This window comes from Carcharodon carcharias, chromosome 23 (genome assembly GCF_017639515.1).
Source record: "Carcharodon carcharias isolate sCarCar2 chromosome 23, sCarCar2.pri, whole genome shotgun sequence".
NCBI classification, from domain to species: Eukaryota; Metazoa; Chordata; class Chondrichthyes; order Lamniformes; family Lamnidae; genus Carcharodon; species Carcharodon carcharias.
Genome location: NC_054489.1, coordinates 6,800,495 through 6,821,601, shown reverse-complemented (window position 1 = coordinate 6,821,601; position 21,107 = coordinate 6,800,495). Strand labels below are relative to the sequence as shown.

The window sequence follows — 21,107 nt, the reverse complement described above, 5'->3', positions numbered from 1 at the left end:
ACATTTATAGAGATACTGGAGTCTTACAGCTGGGCAGGTACGTTTATAGAGACACTGGAGTCTTACAACTGGGCAGGTACATTTGTAGAGATACTGGAGTGTTACACCTGGGCTCGTACATTTATAGAGATACTGGAGTGTTACACCTGGGCAGGTACATTTGTAGAGATACTGGAGTGTTACACCCGGGCAGGTACATTTACAGAGATACTGGAGTCTTACAGCTGGGCAAATACATTTATAGAGATACTCGAGTCTTACACCTGGGCAGGTACATTTATAGAGATACAGGAATGTTAAACTTGGGCCGGTACTTTTATAAAGATACTGGAATGTTACACCTCGGCCGGTACATTTATAGAGATACTGGAGTCTTACAATTGGGCAGGTACATTTGTAGAGATACTGGAGTGTTACACCTGGGCAGGTACATTTATAGAGATACTGCAGCGTTACACCTGGGCTGGTACATTTATAAAGATACTGGAGAGTTACACCTGGGCAGGTACATTTATAGAGATACTGGAGTGTTACACCTGGGCAGGTACATTTATAGAGATACTGGAGTGTTACACCTTGGCAGGTAGTTTTATAGAGATACTGGAGTTTTACACTCCTTGGCAGTTACATTTATAGAGATACTGGAGTGTTACACCTGGGCAGGTACATTTATAGAGATACTGGAGTGTTACATCTGGGCAGGTACATTTATAGAGATACTGGAGTGTTACACCTGGGCTGTTACATTTATAGAGATACTGGAGTGTTACACCTGGGCAGGTACATTTATAGAGATAATGGAGTCTTACACACCTGGGCAGGTACATTTATAGAGATACTGGAGTGTTACACCTGGGCAGGTACATTTATAGAGATACTGGAGTGTTACATCTGGGCAGGTACATTTATAGAGATACTGGAGTGTTACACCTGGGCTGTTACATTTATAGAGATACTGGAGTGTTACACCTGGGCAGGTACATTTATAGAGATAATGGAGTCTTACACACCTGGGCAGGTACATTTATAGAGATACTGGAGTGTTACACCTGGGCAAGTACATTTATAGAGAAGCTGGAGTCTTACACTCCTGGGCAGGTACATTTATAAAGATACAGGAGTGTCACACCTGGGTGGTTGGTTTACATGTGGAAAATAGTTCATTTTAACCGAAGCAGCACTGCAAGTATGAGAACTTCCAACATGAGAATCCCCAACTGTTCGTCCATTTCACACTGTCTCTCTGCTGTGATGAGGTAACTGAGATAACAATGATTGTCGTTGAATTAAAATAGGCATCAGTCACCCATCTCTTGCTGCTGTTTTGCAATGTTGCTGTGGTATGTTTTGGATTTCCTAAGGATGTGGCTTTGTTTGGTTATTGGGGGCTGAAGTTTCACTCAGGATTTAGCAAAATCAATTGCAAAAGTTTCATTTGTTTGTGGCCACTTTTCAAACAAATGGCTTTGTTTGAATAAAAAGAGAAAGAAAAGCAGTAAAGAGGGAAAGAGAGCCAGAAGGAAGAGAAAAGCAAACAAAAAGGGAGAAACAGGAAAGGGAACAGAGACAGGAAGGAATTGATAGAAAAACATACAGTAGATCGAAGCAAGAGGGAGAAAAGATCAAGGAGAGAGGGACAGAGAGACAGAACAGAGGGCAGAGAGAGAGAGAAATGAATACTGACAGGACAGAGGGAGAGGGAAATAAAGGATGAGAGAGGGCGAAATTGAGAGAAAAAAAAAGCTGCAGAGAAAATTGCAGAGAAAGAGAACGGGCAAGAGAAAAACAGAAACAGATGCAGAGAAAATATGAGATATGAGATGAAATTAGAGACCCATTAAAAGTTAAAAGCAAATTCAGAGATAAGTATCATTAAAAGAGGAAACATGACCTTTCCTTGATGCAAACTTACGTTCATAGCAGCAATGTCATTCTCATAAGCTTCTCTCACTTTTTTCATGATATCTTCCTCAGCCTTGCAGCAAGCTTCAATGGAACCTTTCACTGTGATGGTTCTCTCAGGGTTATAGAGTGTCAGGTCCTGCAAGCTGTCACAGCAAGGTGGAAACTCTTGTAACTCTTACATAGAATGTTTCTTTGAAAATCTTGTTGAAAGAAAAGCTTTTGTTTTGTGTATCTTTTGCTAATTCAATTTACAAGTCATACGCTGAATGAAAACACACTGCTAAGAGCTGCCCCCATAAAATCAAGGAATGATTAGCACAGGATAGGGCCATTCAACTTATCATGTCTATTTTTTTATTCATTCACGGGAAGTGGGCTTCGCTGGCTGGGCCAGCATTTTTTGCCCATCCCTAGTTACCCTTGAGAAGGTGGTGAGCTGCCTTCTTGAACCGCTGCAGTCTCTGTGTAGGTACACCCACAGTGCTGTTAGGAAGGGAGTTCCAGAGTTTTGACCCAGTGACATTAAAGGGACAGCGATATATTTTCAAGTCAGGATGATGAGTGGCTTGAAGGGGAACTTCCAGGTGCTGGTGTTCCCATGTGTCCGCTGCCCTTGTCCTTCTAGATGGTAGCGGTTGTGGGTTTGGAAGGTGCTGCCGAAGGAGCCTATGTGGCTTTGAAAGAGCTATCTGATTAATCCCACTCCCCTGCTTTTTCCCCATAAACCCTTTCCCCTTCAAATACTTCTTCAATCCCCTTTTTAAAAGTTATTATTGAATTCCCTCCCATCACCCTTTCAGGTAGTGCATCCCAGATACAGTAAAAAACCTCCTTATTTCCATCCCAACCCCCTCCAGCAGTTCTATTGTCAATCACCATAAATCTACATCCTCTAGTTCCATCTCTAGAGTTTCTCTCCATTTACTCTATCAACATCGTTCATGATTTTGAACAGAGAGCTAATTCTGAAAGATGCCTGGTCGCAGTAAAACCAATGGCAAAGGATGTGCCAAGGCCAGGACTCGCTCCTCCAGAGCCGGTCTCCTGTTGGCTGCCAGCCATATCCACCAGCTGCTGCGCAAGGGTCACTGTGCCAAGCAGGTCTATCTGGCCTCTGTTCTCGCGTACCTGACGGTCAACATCCTCAAGCTGGCCGGCAACACGACCCGGCACAACGAGAATCATCCCCCGCCACCTGCAGCTCACCATCTGCACCGACAAAGAGCTCAACATGCTGCTGGGCGAGGGGGTGTTGGGGGGGGGGTCACCATAGCCCAGGGTGGGGTCCTGCCCAACATCCAGGTTGTGCTGTTGCCCTAGAAAACTGGCCACCCCAAGAAAGGTTTATTCTTGAAGGGGGCGAGATCAGAAAAAGATCCATCTAATTCCCCCATAACCTCCCTGTTGTAAAGAGAACGATCCCAGCTTATCCAGTCTCTCCACATGATTAAGTCCCTCATCACTGGTTGGTTAATGTGCCTCCCAGTGCCTTACAAGAAGTATTTTTCTAACCACCTCAAAAATCATGGGAGATCCCAAAGTGCTTCACCTGAGAGTGAATTGGTATTTTCTTGCCTACAGGCCATAATACTTTGGGTTTCTTCTGAACGATTGCTGCTGCATTAATGGCAGGAGCCTGTTGGTGGCACTGCTGCCAACTGTGGGCACAAGGTTAACAGGAACCTTGCAGAATAAGCACGGCAGTGCCCCCTGTAGGAGGGCAGGACTGCTGCAGCTCAGTGTGTAAGTATGTTGCCAACTGTGGTTCAACCTCGTACAAAAGATCTCAGAACCTGTTGGCCGGTCTCTGTCACAGTAACAGCAATTGGCCTCATTATCCCTGAGCCAGGGAGTGTGTTAAAATCAGCCATTAAGCTCCTGCTGGCCATTGCTATTGACTGGCACTGGCTGCACATGGCACCTGTTATGGGAATGGGAAGGGCAGAATTCAGCGGCTAATATTCAACATCCACTCCGCTAGGCTGGCACAAGATGGCACAGCGAGCGATTGTGGCAATTGGGCCTCAGAAATCATTGGGGCAAACTCTTGGCCTGTGCAGCCTAATCAGGGGAGGTGGTAGCGTAGTGGCATAGTATTCCAGAGATCAAGGGTAATGCTCTGGGGACCAGGGTTCAAATCCCGCCATAGTAGATGGTGGAATTAAAAATCTGATGATGACCATAAAACCATTGCCAATTGTCAAGGAAAACCCATCTGGTTCACTAATCTCCTTTGGGAAGGAAATCTGCTGTCTCCAGACCCACATTGGTGTGGTTGACTCTTAACGTCCACACCCCATGACCTAATCCCTTGTCAGCAACAGCCTTAAGGAGAGGTCCCGGGGGGGCGGGGAATGAGGGCAGCAGCCTGTGTTATTGCAATGCAGCTGGGAGTTAATCTACCCCATTTTGTTGGTGGTGACTGGTTAGGTTGCAGCCAGGTCCTGAGCACAACGCGGCTGCATTTCAGGGCAAGCTGGATAAACACATGAGGGAGAAAGGGTTAGAAGGTTATGTTGATAGGGTGAGATGAAGACGGGTGGGAGGAGGCTTGTGTGGAGCATAAACTCCAGCATGGACCAGGTGGGTTGAAAGTCTTGTGTCTGCCCTGTAAATTCTATGTAATTAAGTTTCCATTGTCATATTCAAGGAACCTAATGTCTGTTTTTGGAGTTTTGGAGGCTGCTCTGGACCACTGAATATTGTCTGTTTTCAGCGTGACAGTGAATTAATTTAGGCACCCTTGGGGCACAGGAAGTATGCCCAAAACACTGGGTATTTTTAACCCTGCAGAAAAGGTCAATTTCTACCCCATGCTTACTCAGTAGCATAAAAATAACTTGAATTTCTATAGTGTCTTTCTTGACCCCCAGGATGTCCCAAAGTGCTTCAAGTCTTCCCATCCGGTTCATTAATGTCCTTTAGGGAAGGAAATCTGCTGTCCTTACCTGGTCTGACCCACATGTAACTCCGGACCCACGGCAATGTGGTTGACTCTTAAATGCCCTCTGAACAAAGGCAATTAGGAGTGGGCAATAAATGCTGGCCTAGCCAGCGATGCCCACATCCCATGAATGAATTTTTAAAAAGCCAATGAAATGCTCTAGAAGGGTAGTAACTGTCGCAATACAGGAAACTTGGCACCAGTTTCCACAAAACAAGCTCCCACATACAACAATATAATAATAACCAGATAATCTGTTTTTAGTGATGTTGGGTGAGGGATAAATATTGCCCAGGACACCAGGGAGAACTCCCTTCCTCTTCAACATAATAGTACGGTGGGATTTTTTACTTTCCCCTGAGAAAGATGGGGCTAAGGTTTAAGAATTCATCTGAAAGATGACACCTTGGACAGTGCAGCACTCCCACTGAATTTAAACTCAAATCTCTGGAGCAGGACTGCAATCCTTCACCTTCTGTTTTCGAGATGAGGCCAAGGCTGATGCCTAACTATGGACCAGTCATTTAGGATGAGAAAACGTTCATGGGAAGGGAGGGGAAAACCGGATAACTTGAAGAGGAAAAGAGGCAGTTCTTCATTTCCCATTCATGGATGGCAAGAGCCAAAGCTTCTGTTGGCGGGATGGGTCTCTGTCCCCACACCTGTGGGAGGTTTGAAGAGGAGACTGGACTTACGGAGAGATTGTGATTTTTGTTTCTGTATCCTGTTCCACCTTCTTCAGATTCCGGCCCTCCTTCCCAATCAGCCTGCCAACAAAGTTATTATGCGCCAAAATCTTCAATGGAACCTCTTCAGCTCTGTGGAGAGGAGGTTGCAGTTAAACAAAAGCAGGAAAATTCAGGTAGGAAATACAGGCAACAAGAGATTGTTACAGTGAGGAGTGTGGGATATATCAGAGTGTTACAGTGAGGGGTGTGGGATATATCAGAGTGTTACAGTTAGGGGTGTGGGGTATATCAGAGTGTTACAGTGAGGGGTGTGGGGTATATGAGTGTTACAGTGAGGGGTGTGGGGTATATGAGTGTTACAGTGAGGAGTGTGGGGTATATCAGAGTGTTACAGTGATGGGTGTGGGATATATCAGAGTGTTACAGTGAGGGGTGTGGGGTATATCAGAGTGTTACAGTGAGGAGTGTGGGGTATATCAGAGTGTTACAGTGAGGGGTGTGGGATATATCAGAGTGTTACAGTGAGGGGTGTGGGGTATATCAGAGTGTTACAGTGAGAGGTGTGGGGTATATCAGAGTGTTACAGTTAGGGGTGTGGGGTATATCAGAGTGTTACAGTGAGGGGTGTGGGGTATATGAGTGTTACAGTGAGGGGTGTGGGGTATATGAGTGTTACAGTGAGGGGTGTGGGGTATATGAGTGTTACAGTGAGGAGTGTGGGGTATATCAGAGTGTTACAGTGATGGGTGTGGGATATATCAGAGTGTTACAGTGAGGGGTGTGGGGTATATCAGAGTGTTACAGTGAGGAGTGTGGGGTATATCAGAGTGTTACAGTGAGGGGTGTGGGGTATATCAGAGTGTTACAGTGAGGAGTGTGGGGTATATCAGAGTGTTACAGTGAGAGGTGTGGGGTATATCAGAGTGTTACAGTGATGGGTGTGGGATATATCAGTGTGTTACAGTGAGGGGTGTGGGGTATATCAGAGTGTTACAGTGAGGAGTGTGGGGTATATCAGAGTGTTACAGTGAGAGGTGTGGGGTATATCAGAGTGTTACAGTGAGGGGTGTGGGGTATATCAGAGTGTTACAGGGAGGGGTGTGGGGTATATCAGAGTGTTACAGTGAGAGGTGTGGGGTATATCAAAGTGTTACAGTGAGGGGTGTGGGGTATATGAGTGTTACAGTGAGGGGTGTGGGGTATATGAGTGTTACAGTGAGGGGTGTGGGGTATATCAGAGTGTTACAGTGAGGGGTGTGGGGTATATCAGAGTGTTACAGTGAGGGGTGTGGGGTATATCAGAGTGTTACAGTGAGGGGTGTGGGGTATATCAGAGTGTTACAGTGAGGGGTGTGGGGTATATCAGAGTGTTACAGTGAGGGGTGTGGGGTATATCAGAGTGTTACAGTGAGGGGTGTGGGGTATATGAGTGTTACAGTGAGGGGTGTGGGGTATATGAGTGTTACAGTGAGGGGTGTGGGGTATATCAGAGTGTTACAGTGAGGGGTGTGGGGTATATGAGTGTTACAGTGAGGGGTGTGGGGTATATGAGTGTTACAGTGAGGGGTGTGGGGTATATCAGAGTGTTACAGTGAGGAGTGTGGGGTATATCAGAGTGTTACAGTGAGGGGTGTGGGGTATATCAGGGTGTTACAGTGAGGGGTGTGGGGTATATCAGAGTGTTACAGTGAGGGGTGTGGGGTATATCAGAGTGTTACAGTGAGGAGTGTGGGGTATATCAGAGTGTTACAGTGAGGGGTGTGGGGTATATCAGAGTGTTACAGTGAGGGGTGTGGGGTATATCAGAGTGTTACAGTGAGGGGTGTGGGGTATATCAGAGTGTTACAGTGAGGGGTGTGGGGTATATCAGAGTGTTACAGTGAGGGGTGTGGGGTATATCAAGAGTGTTACAGTGAGGGGTGTGGGGTATATCAGAGTGTTACAGTGAGGGGTGTGGGGTATATCAGAGTGTTACAGTGAGGGGCGTGGGGTATATCAGAGTGTTACAGTTAGGGGTGTGGGGTATATCAGAGTGTTACAGTTAGGAGTGTGGGGTATATCAGAGTGTTACAGTGAGGGGTGTGGGATATATAAGAGTGTTACAGTGAGGGGTGTGGGATATATCAGAGTGTTACAGTGAGGGATGTAGTGTATATCAGAGTGTTACAGTGAGGGGTGTGGGATATATCAGAGTGTTACAGTGAGGGGTGTAGTGCATATCAGAGTGTTACAGTGAGGGGTGTGGGGTATATCAGAGTGTTACAGTGAGAGGTGTGGGGTATATCAGAGTGTTACAGTGAGGGGTGTGGGATATATCAGAGTGTTACAGTGAGGGGTGTAGTGCATATCAGAGTGTTACAGTGAGGGGTGTAGTGCATATCAGAGTGTTACAGTGAGGAGTGTGGGGTATATCAGAGTGTTACAGTGAGGGGTGTGGGGTATTTAAGAGTGTTACAGTGAGGGGCGTGGGGTATATCAGAGTGTTACAGTGAGGGGCGTGGGGTATATCAGAGTGTTTCGGTTAGGGGCGTGGGGTATATCAGAGTGTTACAGTGAGGGGTGTGGGATATATCAGAGTGTTACAGTGAGGGGTCTGGGGGATATCAGAGTGTTACAGTGAGAGGTGTGGGATATATCAGAGCATTACAGTGAGAGGTGTGGGATATATCAGAGTGTTACAGTTAGGGGAGTGGGGTATATCAGAGTGTTACAGTGAGGGGTGTGGGATATATCAGAGTGTTACAGTGAGGGGTCTGGGGGATATCAGAGTGTTACAGTGAGAGGTGTGGGGTATATCAAGAGTGTTACAGTGAGGGGTGTGGGGTATATCAGAATGTTACAGCGAGGGCTGTGGGGTATATCAGAGTGTTACAGGAAGGGGTGTGTGTAATATCACTGTGTTACAGTGAGGGGTGTGGGGTATATCAGAGTGTTACAGTGAGGGGTGTGGGGTATATCAGAGTGTTACAGTGAGGGGTGTGGGGTATATCAGAGTGTTACAGTGAGGGGTGTGGGGTATATCAGTGTGTTACAGTGAGGGGTGTGGGGTATATCAGAGTGTTACAGTGAGGTGTGTGGGGTATATCAGAGTGTTACAGTGAGGGGTGTAGTGTATATCAGAGTGTTACAGTGAGGGGTGTGGGATATATCAGAGTGTTACAGTGAGGGGTGTAGTGTATATCAGAGTGTTACAGTGAGGGGTGTGGGGTATATCAGAGTGTTACAGTGAGGGGTGTGGGGTATATCAGAGTGTTACAGTGAGGGGTGTGGGATATATCAGAGTGTTACAGTGAGGGGTGTGGGGTATATCAGAGGGCAGAATTTTCTGGATAGCAGGGGGGTGTGGAGTGCGAGCGGGTGCAGACCCGATTGCCACTCACGATCAGGTCTGTGCCGCCATGTTACACGGGTGGGCCAATTAAGCCCGCCCAGCGTACTTCACCACTCCCGTGCATTGCAGGCGAGGGTGGGTGGCAGTGGGCACGCTCAGCCCACCGGGTCCAATGGTGGCCCAGCAGCCTGTACAAAGGAAGGCCTGTCAGCCTTGGAAAGGCTGCTCGCAATGGTGGGGCAAAGGGCTTTGCAGAGGAGCAAGGAAGGTTATTCAAGTCCGAAGGGTAGGCCCCTGGGACAGGCCAGGCCGGAGGGTAGGGCGGGAGGGCCAGTGCGCCCCTAGTTTTTCTGATGATTGCCTCGTTGCCCTCCTCGAGGAGCTAGCAGCACGGTGGGAGGTGCTGGTTCCCCAGAACGGGAGGAGGAGACCCCCCCACATGACGAAACGTGCCTGGGAGGAGGTGGCGGTGGTGGTGAGCTCCCACGATGTGGTGCAGTGCACCTGGCTCCAGTGTCGCAAGCGCTTCAACGACTTGTAGCGCTCTGGCAGGGTGAGGACAATGTTGGCCTTGGTCACTTAACCCAGCAGGTTGGCCCCCCACCCAGCCACCCACCAAGTCTGAGTGTAGTGAGTGCATTGAATCGTTGATGGAATGTATCCCTCGTTGGGTGGGCCAGCAGATATTGCCCATGTTGAGGTCACCCCGAGAGGGCGGTGATGAGATGGGTCCTGCACCCGCAGCATATGGTACAGTGACACCCACATGACTGTTTTGGGGGTAACCTGGAGGAGCTGCACCTGGGCGCAGAGCTGGAACTGCAGGACATGTCAAAATCAGGGTGATGAGATGCTGGGAGGGGAGCTTCAAGGTGGCGTTGGCACCAAACCATCTGCTGCCCTCTGCGCTCCATATGCTTGCGCCTCCTTACTATGGAAGGATATACCGTGTAGTGCCTAATGTGATGTAGGCAGCGTGTGTCCGAGGCGGGGATGGGGGGATGGGGAACGGGCCGAGCAGCTTTGTGTGAGTGTTCAGCAGCAGTGGGGTGAGGAGGCTCTGGAGCCCTGATACGTCCCAGTCTGGTTGGGGTGGGCCGTGTGCCAAGAGAGTCCATGCGCAATTTGCACAAATCAATGCCCTTCTCTCCTTCTCGGGAGTAGAATGCTCATAAAGCTGCAGGGTGGGTGAGGACTGGCTGGGGCCAGGCAGAGTTAGACATTCTCAGCCGGTTTGAGCAGGAGGCCCTGGATTTGGAGAGGCACTAGGTCCACCGGTGTCGGTGAGGCTGGGGTGCCACGGGCGGGTATACTTGCCCAGCAGTGAGGTCACCATTGTTCTCCCAATAGCCATGGCAGTGTTGAATGTTCAGTGATTTAATTTTACAACTTGGCTTGACCATTGCTTATGGGAGGATGAGCGCATAATGATCCAGGGGACAGGGATGCACTTTGACATTGTCTCCACGTTAATGAATCAAATGTCCTTGTTCTTCCTTTCAGCATCATTGGAGCAGGGCCGGGAGGAGGAGGCAGAGGGGTTGCCTCTAACACCTGAGGTCGCAGAAGAATTAGAAGCACTAGGGTCACACCATCACTGCCAGGCAGGCACCAGCGCAGATACTGGCACCTCAGTGGGAATTGGAACATCAGCTAGTGTCCCGGGGCACAGCGGTGAGGGCACTTCACAGTCGCTGGAGGAGCTGGCAGAGACAGAGGGTACCCATGGCGACAGCAGTCTGAGGACTGCAGTCGGTGCCTGATGATGAGCCTCTGGAGTTGTCTGCGATGCAGCAGGTGCAGGAAATGCGGCCGGCTGTGCGGGAGCATCTGGGGGAGATACATGAGGCCATGCTTGGCTTGGTCTCCGTGGTGGAGGAGTCTACGCGGACTCTCGCCAAAGCAATGAGCCACATGTCCAAGCGCCATGCATCCTCCATGGAGAGAGTGGCGACTCTCATGGAGGTGCTCCACCAGGAGACCCATCAGGGCTTCCTGGGGATGCGCTTGGACCAGCAAGCCCTCACATCAGCATTGACCTCAGCTGGTCAGTGCCAGTGTGGGAGATGATCTGGGCACCAAGTTTCCCAGCTCGGTGCCCATCCATCCACAACGAGCAGGGAGGTCCGAACTGACCTCACGTCGGCGCAGCAGCTGTCTGGGTGTCTGCAGGCTCAGGACGCTCCAGATGAGGACAGCAGATCCTCTGCCTCTCTCCCGGTGACCAAAGCATCTGGCGAGACTGCGATGATTGGAGAGATGCCAGCTGTGGCACTGGTCACTCCCTCCCAGGCGGGGACAGCACAGGCTCCATGGGCCAGAGGACGGCCGCCAAGGTCATCGAGGCCAACAGGACAGCAGAATCAGCAGGCTGGCTCCGATGCCAGTCCCAGCGAGGGGGCAGCACCAAGACGTAGCCCCGAAAGTATAAACATAAGGCACCTTAGGCACACCACAGGTTTATCACTGGTGCTTTTGTGTTGGCCCAAGATGAGGTCTTTATGATTTGCTTTGAATTGGGACACCCATGTCATTTTGTTTCATTAAATTTATTTGCCTGAGATATTAAATTCAGACATGTGACCACGGCTGAGGGTACCGCTGCTCAGCTTCTGTTCTTGGCTGGTGGAGAGGCGTCATGAGCCACCTTCTGAGGGGATAGCCCTTGTCACCCAGCAGCCATCCATCCAGCCGGGCTGGAGCACTGAAGAGCCCCGGCACCTGGGAGTGTCTGAGGGTGTATGTGTCGTGGGAGCTGCCTGGGTACCTTGCACAGACTCGTAGAATCTGCATCCTGTGTCACACACTATCTGCACGTTCATGGAGTGGAAGCCCTTCCTGTTGACAAAGGCACCGGGTTCACCTACTGGTGCCTTGATGGCCACGTGTGTACAGTCTATAGCACCCTGGACACGGGGGAAGCCAGCAATCGATGCAAAGCCTCTGGCTCGCTCTGTCTGGTTTGCCTGGTCCCAGCGGAAGTGGATGAAGGTCAATGCACGTCTGAACAGAGCGTCTGTAACCCGCTTGACACAAGTGTGGACAGCTGAATGAGAGACACCACAAAGATCACCTACCGAGCCCTGGAAGGAGCTGGAGGTATAGAAGTTGAGGGCAGCTGTGACCTTTAGAGCCACTGGCATGGGGTGTCCACCCTCACAGTTAGGGGAGATCTCAGGCCCAATCATCTGACAGATACAGGTGATTGTCTCCCTTGAGAGACGGAGCCTCCTTCGGCACTGCACCTCAGGCATATTGAGGTAGCTGCTTCACCATCTGTAAACCCTGGCAGCAGGATAGTGGCATCTTCTACGGCCCTTTCCACCTTGGACTACCTCTTGGCCCTGCGCCCCTTGTGCCTGCGCCTGTCCTCCCAAAGGTGGCTCCCCTGGAGGCTGAATGTGCACTCCTGGCCTCCTCCTCCTTCTAGCCCCCCCACTTCCTCCTCAGTGGAAGTGCCTCCAGTGGAGAGTACAGCTGCCATTCCCAGGCTATGGGAAGGCTTCCAGAAACCTGCAGGCCCAAAAAAGATTCCTCACTACAGAGTGCTGACATGAGGGTTAAGAGTCCAAACCAAGCAGCTGATAAGCATTTTGAAGTATTGCAGATAACACAGGCAAGTTTCAAAAGCTTTGAAACATCAATCCCTGAGAGAGCACACTCGCGACCCCACTGAGCCCTCTTATCCCGCCCGTGGATGAGGTTAACAGAAAAGTATCTCACCCGCATGCACATTGTGCCCGTGCACTGACCCAATGATTCCACAGGTGCCAAAAAAATCGGCATCGATTGGTGAGTCAAGGGCCTTAAGTGGCCTGTTAATCAGTGGCAGGGGCACAGCGGAGATCATCACAGACCCACCCAACAAAATATCATGATGGCGCGTAGAGATGTCAGGATATTCACCCGAGCCCTGCAAACCAACGGGGAAATTCTGCCCAGAATGTTACAGTGAGGGATGTAGAGTATATCAGAGCGTTACAGTGTGAGTTATTCAGAGTGTATAGTGAGGGGTTTAGAGTATATCAGAGTGTTACAGTGTGAGTCATTCAGAGTGTACAGTGAGGGGTGTAGAGTATATCAGAGTGTTACGGTGTGAGTTATTCAGAGTGTACAGTGAGGGGTGTAGAGTGTATCAGAGCGTTACAGTGTGAGTTATTCAGAGTGTACAGTGAGGGATGTAGAGTATATCAGAGCGTTACAGTGTGAGTTATTCAGAGTGTACAGTGAGGGGTGTAGAGTATATCAGAGTGTTACAGTGTGAGTTATTCAGAGTGTACAGTGAGGGGTGTAGAGTATATCAGAGCGTTACAGTGTGAGTTACTCAGAATGTTACAGTGAGGGATGTAGAGTATATCAGAGCATTATAGTGTGAGTTATTCAGAGTGTACAGTGACGGGTGTAGAGTATATCAGAGCGTTACAGTGTGAGATATTCAGAATGTTACAGTGAGGGATGTAGAGTATATCAGAGCGTTACAGTGTGAGTTATTCAGAGTGTACAGTGAGGGGTGTAGAGTGTATCAGAACGTTACAGTGTGAGTTATTCAGAGTGTACCGTGAGGGATGTACAGTATATCAGAGCGTTACAGTGTGAGTTATTCAGAGTGCACAGTGAGGGGTGTAGAGTGTATCAGAACGTTACAGTGTGAGTTATTCAGAGTGTACCGTGAGGGGTGTACAGTATATCAGAGCGTTACAGTGTGAGTTATTCAGAGTGTACAGTGAGGGGTGTGGAGTATATCAGAGGGTTAGTTAAGAATGAGAGGTATATCACAATGAGGGGTCCCTCGTTTTGCCCTGATGGTTGCTGTGACTGTTGCTGAGTTACGTACGTTTTGGTTGCCTGTGCTTCCTGGTGCATAATCTCCAGGATCATCTTACAGGCAGCAGAGCAGCCCTCGGCTGTTGAGTGAATGCTGATTGGCTTCTCTGCTGCACCTGCATTCTCTTTCCGATGGACGTCAATCCTGCATAATCAAAAAACAGGCGATGTATCAACACACTTTCTCTCTTCCCCTTTCTTTCTCTCTGATGCTCGTCCCCTCTCTTTCTCCCCTCCAATGCTCTTTTCACTGTTGGTTGCTCAACACTTTTTCATTCCCTTTTCTTTTGTTTTCCCCTCCGACACTTTCCCCTCTTTTCCCTACACTCTGTCTCTCTCCACTTTCTGTCTCATTCTTTTCCCGCTATTCTCCTACTTTTTTTTTTATTTCCTTCCAACTCCTGTCCGCTCAGTACCATCCTGTTTCGAACTCACTTCTCGCAATCCCTGTTCCTTACTATACTTGACTCTTAGAAGTAAGATAAATAAGTTATTCTGAAATTTCTGGGCAACAGACCTTCCTGTCTTCTCAAGTTCTCTCTTGCTCTCATTATCACTCCTCAGATGCTCATACTAGTTCTGATCAAAAACAATGGTTTATAAGGTTAGACAGATCATTGTTCATGGGACATTAATATATTTCATCCAGTCTCTGATAGGTTAGTAAGAGAAACATTGCAGCAGGAGTAAAATATTAAGCCCCTCAAGCCTATTCGGTCATTAGCTCACGGCTGATCCGTGCCTCAGCTCCATTTTCCTCTGCTTTTGTTCCATATCCCTTGATAGACTTGTTGAGTAAAACTATCAGCCCTGAAACCTTACTGTGAGGTTCCTAGATGTTCAATTTTACAGCTAGGTCTCTGGAAATAAGCAAGCACTATCCTCACCACAGCCCAGTCCAGCTCTCCTCAGATCATTAGTCACCACAAACCTCAAACTGTAACTTGAGAACATTGATGTGGAGCCAGAGGGACAGCAGGGAGTGTGAGACGTTACACAACCTGGAACAACCTGTACAAGGTGGTTTTCTTAAAACAATTTAATAACTAATTAAGAGTACTTAGTAATGTTGGACCAGCTGGAATTACAATGTATCTGTGGTCACCAGTTTAGCCTCGGGTACAGTTCCATGGGCACCAGTGACCATCTATGTGTGACCAAAGGCACTAACAGTAGTCTAGGTGCCGACGAGTACCACCTAATCCTAAACAGGCTTAGAACTTGGGACATGGGGCACCCCCATTTCCAGGTACTACATGGCCTACTAAGGTGCCAAAATGGCAGGCAGGAGTCACCTGTACATTTCCGGTCTGAAATGTGCCAAATGCCATATTGGTTAAAAAAAAAAGAGGTGAACTTTACTTACACCTTAAGTAGACTTTACACCTTTTGCATATATAAATAGGATGTTTGCCTTTTTGAGGCCCCCTCTACAACACTGGTTATCCTGAAGCAGCCAGCAACATTGTGGACTGCACTCAGGGAAATCGAGCCCTAGGAAACACCTCCCAACCAAGAAGATAAACAAGTTATTTATACGAGAGATAAATAAGGTACTCCCAATTTCTGGGTAAGAAGCCTTCCAACAGGAATTAGTTGGATAACGATAAAAAGCATGGCAGAGCTTCTCTCTCTATCCAAGGAATAAAGGCCAATTGTAACACTACCTTAGCTATAATCACTTAACTCAGCACAGGGACAAAACTTGGGGTTGTATTGTAAACGTGAGGGAACAGTTACACATTGAGCTATTAAAGGCCCTTGATGTTTGGGGATGCAGTTTCCATTTTGTTCTACAACACATCACCCCAGGATGACAACGCTGGGCTAACATCAATCACATTACATTACCTGGCGAGTAGACGGAATCAGGATATAGATCAACCATCAGACCATCAAATAGTGGAACAGGCTGAAGAGCCTGAATGGACTCCTCTTGTTCCTATGCTCTTATGTCAAGATTGGTCTTGGGCAAGGATGTGGGATTAGTTTATGGCTGAATGTCAACACCCCACAGGCAGTGGGTAGAGGAGTTCAGAATAAAGGATTGGATTGTGGGCATTTGCATGGCCACTTTCAGTATATCGAGACGTCTGGACAGTGTAAAGAATGATAGGAGAATCTTACTTGGATTGTGTTTGTTTAGTGATGTTCCGAATGGTGGCTCCTTCTTTTCCAATGATGGCTCCCACAAACTGGGTTGGAACCAGGATTCGCAGAGGAATGTCAAATTGCTGCTTTGTGGGTGCTGCTGAGCCTTGCTGAGGAGGGCCTCTCCCACTGAACCCTCTGCGACCTGCCTCCTGGCCTTGTTGCACTGCCTGCTCATCGGGGATGTAGGTGACTGTCAAGCTGTAGTTCTCCAGCTGGTAGCCATTCAGCTTGGTTATTGCTCTAAGGGAAAGAAATGGAGAAATAAAACAGCCCATTTTTATTTTTGTCCCGAGAATTTATAGCACAGAAACATTTGGCCCAAACCTCTACGCTGGCATTTATGCTCCACACGAGCCTCCTACAACCTTTTCTTGCCCTATCCGCAAATCCGTCTATTCCTTTCTCCCTTACGTGTTTACCTAGTTTCCCCTTAAATGTATTGATGTTATTCTCCACAACTGCTCCATGTGGTAGCGAAGTCCACATTCTAATCAGACTCTGGGTTTCTCCTGGATTCCCTATTGGATTTATCAGTGACGATCTTATAGCCACTGGGTTTGGTTCCCCCCCGCCGCAAATGGAAACATCTCCTCTAATTCTACCCCATCAAGCCCCTTCATAATTTTAAGGCCTTTATTAGGTCACCTTCTCAGCCACCTCTTTCCGAGAAAAAACAGCCCCATCCTGTTCAGTCTTTCGTTAGCTGTCCCTCGATTCGAGGATGACGTCTACTTAGAGTCGTGAGTTTCTGCCGTGGGTCTTCATGAGGCTGGACAGGCCAATTCTTGACCCACAGATCTTTGGACACATGGGATAGGACATCCCACAAGGTACTGGGATCCGGAGTACAAGATTTGCTTCCTTTTCTGTCCTTCTCTGCCACTGCTTTGGCTCATCATTAAGACTCAAAGTGTGATTCAACCTGATGGACAGATTGTTGCCATTTTTAATGAATGCTAGCAAGTTCCTCCCAGTCATTAACATCAATGCTGCCGTGCTTCAAGGAGAGCTTCAGAATGTCTTTGTCATGTTTTCTTTGTCCTCCCTGGAATGTCGGCCATTTGAGAGTTGAGAAAACAGGAGCTGGCAGGGGGAATGGTTTTCTGTCATCCAGGCACAGTGTCCAGTCCATCAAAAAGTTGATTTTGCAGGAGTTTTACCTGAATGCTTGTGGAGCTAGCTTCAAGAAGGACACTAGCGTTTGTTTAAAGGTCATCCCAATGGATTTGGAGGATGTTGCGGAGTCGTTACCAGTACAATTTCTCTTATGGCCCAATCTTCTAATCAGTGTCGGAACCACTGAGTCCAACGCTAATCAGTCAGAAAACTGCGCATTTACCTGGTTACGTTTAAAAGGTTCCAACTTCCGATGCAGCATTCAAATTCCCTCAGTTCGGGAAGCCACGCAGAGAACTGCACGGAGGATCAGTGCAGAAAACACCCCTTTGTATGGCACAAGTCGCCGTAAGATAAGTTTAAGTGTCCACTTTAAATGGTAATGAAAGAGTGAATGGGTGAGAGAATGAGTGAGTGAGGTGAGTAAATGGTTAGGCTGGGTGAGGTGGGTTAAGTGGGTAGGGTGGATGAGGTGGGTGAGGTGGGTTAAGTGGGTAGGGTGGATGAGGTGGGTAAATGGCAAAGTAGGTAAGGTGGTTAGGTGAGTAGTCAGGTCGGGGGGATCAGGTCGGGCCAGGAAGGTGGGGGGGGGGGGGGGGGGGGGGGGGGGGGGGGGGGCGGTGGGGGGAGGGGTTAATCATGTCAGGAGGGTGTTCAGGCAGTTGTGGGGGGGTAGTGGGGTAATCAGGTTGTCAGGGGTAGAAAAGTAGTCGGAGGTGTAGTTGTGGGGCCAGGGAAGTACTTGGGTGGAGGTGGGGGTCAGTGTGAGCGATTGGGGAATCAATTGTGTAGTTACCTAGATGTTAGTCAAGGATTTAATCTGTGTATCAGAAGGTAATTGCCCATCAGAAGACAAAGCTTTCCAGGGAATTCCCACAAAGTTTAGCGCATCAGGACTTCCACAGTGTCCCAATGGGTATCTCAGTCATACATCTGGTCTATAACAACCTGGAGACTGGAAGATTTGGCATGTATCTCTCTGAAACTCTCTGAAGGGGAACTCACCAACATCAGCCTCCATTCACCACTAGGTGGGGCAGTCTGTGGAGGCCCACTCCATCAATCTGCTTTGCTTATAAGCACAAATTGTTAGGTCCACAAACTTTAGAAATCCAGATTTTACTGGAGTGAGGTCCTGTTTATTAGATTGGTTTTCTCACCTTTCAGCTTGAAAAAGATTTTATGTTGCAAGTTGTTGAAAGAGTGAGCAGAGAACAGTGAGAGGGCATCTAGAAGCTCAGTGAACGATGGGATCAATCAATGGTCTAATTCCTTAAACAATGAGATTTAAAGATCGAGAAAGAAAGAGAGGAAAGGGAATAGGGTGAATTAAAGTCAAATTAGATGTAGAGAAAGATCGGATTAAGAAATCAAGAAAAAAAAGCAGAAAGAAAGAATAACAAAAAAACTCCAGAAACAATTTACTACCTGCAAGAATGAGACTCCGCTGTTCCATTATTCTCTTTCTGGGCTGGAGAGGTTGAGTGGTATTGTATGAATATTGAATTGACATTAAAAGATTCCTTAAGCCATTTAGTACCAGCCCTAACTTTGTGTCAATTCGATGTAACAGTGTAAATGTAACAATTCTGGAAATTCACAGGGAGATTGAGGTCGAGCTTGCATTTTTCTGAGACTATTAATGGAATGGTGCAAATAGTCCAACAACTTATTGCATTTTGCAGTTGGTACCATATACATTCACTGCCACAAATTATTATTTCGCTTTTTCAAACACACTAATAACAGCCAGCACATTCACAGACTTTTACTCTCCCCACTATTTCTGGTCCAATGACTGCTGTACCATTGTTGGCCTAAGCTGAGGTCACCTTCTGGCTAGTGGTTGCCAACCCTCCAGGAATTAAAGAGATAATTCCCCGACAGGATTGGGAACAACACCCAGGAGAAAAATCATAGGGGCATTTAAAAAATCGTTTTTAAATAAACTTTTTTTTTCAACACTTCTGTTTTTATTAGTTACAGAAATATTAGACATGGGGGGGGTGTGTGGAATGTGAGGAGAAAAGGGCTGTTTTACTGACAGCCCAATTGAGTAATGATGTACCTGTTATATTTCCAATTGGTCATTGGGAGGCAGAACAATACGAGGAAGCATGTGGCCGCTGACCAATGGGAGGACGGCGAGGGTGGGAGGGTCAGGGCAGGAGGTCATGTGATGACTTCTCCAGGAATATGTCCAACCAGAATTGGCAACCCGATATCATCAAACCAAGTTACTCTTAAAGATGGAATTTCTGTGCAGACATGACACCCATTTCTTCGAAGGATCATCTGGAAGCAAAATGGCAGCTAACAACAGTGGAGATCGATTTTGTTAGCTGCCGTTTGATCAGGCTGTAGCTGGGTCACCTTCCAGGTTGTTTTAGAGCAGAGAAGGTTAACGGGAGATCTACTGGAGGCATTCAAATTCATGAAAGTTTTTGATAGAGTAATTAAGGAGAAACTGTGTCCAGTGGCCGAACAGTTGGTAAGCAAAGGGTTTAAATTAATTTAAATTTAAATTAAATTTAAGGATAATTGGCAAAAGAATTGGTGGGGGGATATGAGGAGCAATTTTTTAAAGCAGTGTGTTGCTATGGTCAAGAATTCATTGCCTGAAAGGGCAGTGGAAGCAGATTCAATAGTAACTTTCCAAAGGGAATTGATAAGTACTTGAAATGGAAAAAATTGCAGTGTTATGAGGAAAGAGCAGAGGAGTGGGACAAACTGGATAGCTCTATCATAAAAGCCACCACAAACACAATGGGCCAAATGGTCTCCTTCTGTGCCGAATCATTGCACGGTACTCACTGTCTGGCTTGGTCCTTGGTTCCATATGTGACATTCACCACTGCCGACTCAGTTTCTGTATTAACTAGACGCAGAGAAATGCAAATGTCAGTCACAACTCATCCAGGCCCAGATAAACTTCTTGAGACACACAAGACTTCCCCTTTCAGGACAAATCCACACAAGGGGCTTACAGATATGAATCTGTACATTTCGAAATTAGGAGCTGCACTCACACCAGTGCATTTACGGATTTATATTCAAAGTTTTTTTTAACACTACGTAAAATTTAGCTCCAGGAACAGGAAGACAAAAATATTCAGCTGAAAGACACAGCCCGGTATGAATCCCCATTTACCTGGGGAGTGGACAAGAGTTGGGAACAGTTCATCAGATTACTCCCACATTCACTCATTCCCTCCCCCTATCAGACACTCACACTTTCTCACTGGCTAATTCACTCCCTCACTCATGACCCTCCTTCCTCCCAGTCACTTGCACCCCCATCCTCCCTCATTCCCAGTGTTGGTCTGTACTTGCTATATTTGATCAGGGGTAAAAGTGCAAATATAAACGATGGGACAGGCAAAGACTAGCTGGTCTAATAAGGCACCCTGACCTACACTGGCTCCATGCTCGAGCAACACCTTGGTTTTAAAATTCTCATTCTTGTTTTCAAATCTGTCCCTGGCCTCAACCCTCCTTATCTCTGTAATCTTTCTTTTTAATTCATTCACAGGATGTGGGCTTCACTGGCTGAGCCAGTGTTTATGGCCCATCCCTAATTGCCCTTGAGAAGGTGGTGGTGAGCTGCCTTCTTGAACCGCTGCAGTCCATGTGGTGTAGGTACACCCACAGTGCTGTTAGGGAGGGAGTTCCAGGATTTTGACCCAATGACAGTGAAGGAACGGCCGATATATTTCGGAGTCAGAATGGTGAATGGCTTGGAGGGGAACTTCTAGGTGGTGGTATTCCCATTTTTCTGCTGCCCTTGTCCTTCTAGGTGGTAGTGGTCGTGGGTTTGGAAGGTGCTGTTGAAGGAACCTTGGTGAATTCCTGCAGTGCATCTTGTAGATGGTACACACTGCTGCTACTGTTCGTCGAAGGTGGAGGGAGTGAATGTTAGTGGATGGGGTGCCAATCAAGCGGGGCTGCTTTGTCCTGGACGGCGTCCAGCTTCTTGAGAATTGTTGGAGCTGCACTCATCCGGGCTCCTCCTGCTCCTCTGAAATTATCTGTGTTCCTCTAATTGTTGAGCATCCCTGATTTTAATTGCTCCACCATTGGTGGCTGTGCCTTCAGCTACCTGGGCCCATAGCTCTGGAATTCCCTCCCTAAACCTTCCCACCTC

At 47.7% G+C, this 21,107-nt stretch overlaps 1 protein-coding gene across 9 annotated transcripts in view; it reads right to left on the bottom strand.

Moving 5' to 3' along the window:
- The window catches only part of igf2bp1 (insulin-like growth factor 2 mRNA binding protein 1), a 240,054-nt gene that overhangs the window by 68,609 nt on the left and 150,338 nt on the right, over window positions 1–21,107 (bottom strand). For all 9 annotated transcript variants that reach the window (XM_041173645.1, XM_041173647.1, XM_041173646.1 and 6 more), the window contains 5 exons: window positions 19,778–19,841; window positions 15,821–16,087; window positions 13,704–13,838; window positions 5,545–5,667; window positions 1,913–2,048 (listed from right to left, as the gene is read on the bottom strand). In XM_041173645.1, the coding sequence (XP_041029579.1) occupies window positions 1,913–2,048; window positions 5,545–5,667; window positions 13,704–13,838; window positions 15,821–16,087; window positions 19,778–19,841 (725 nt within the window). The remainder of the gene's footprint in view (window positions 1–1,912; window positions 2,049–5,544; window positions 5,668–13,703; window positions 13,839–15,820; window positions 16,088–19,777; window positions 19,842–21,107) is intronic.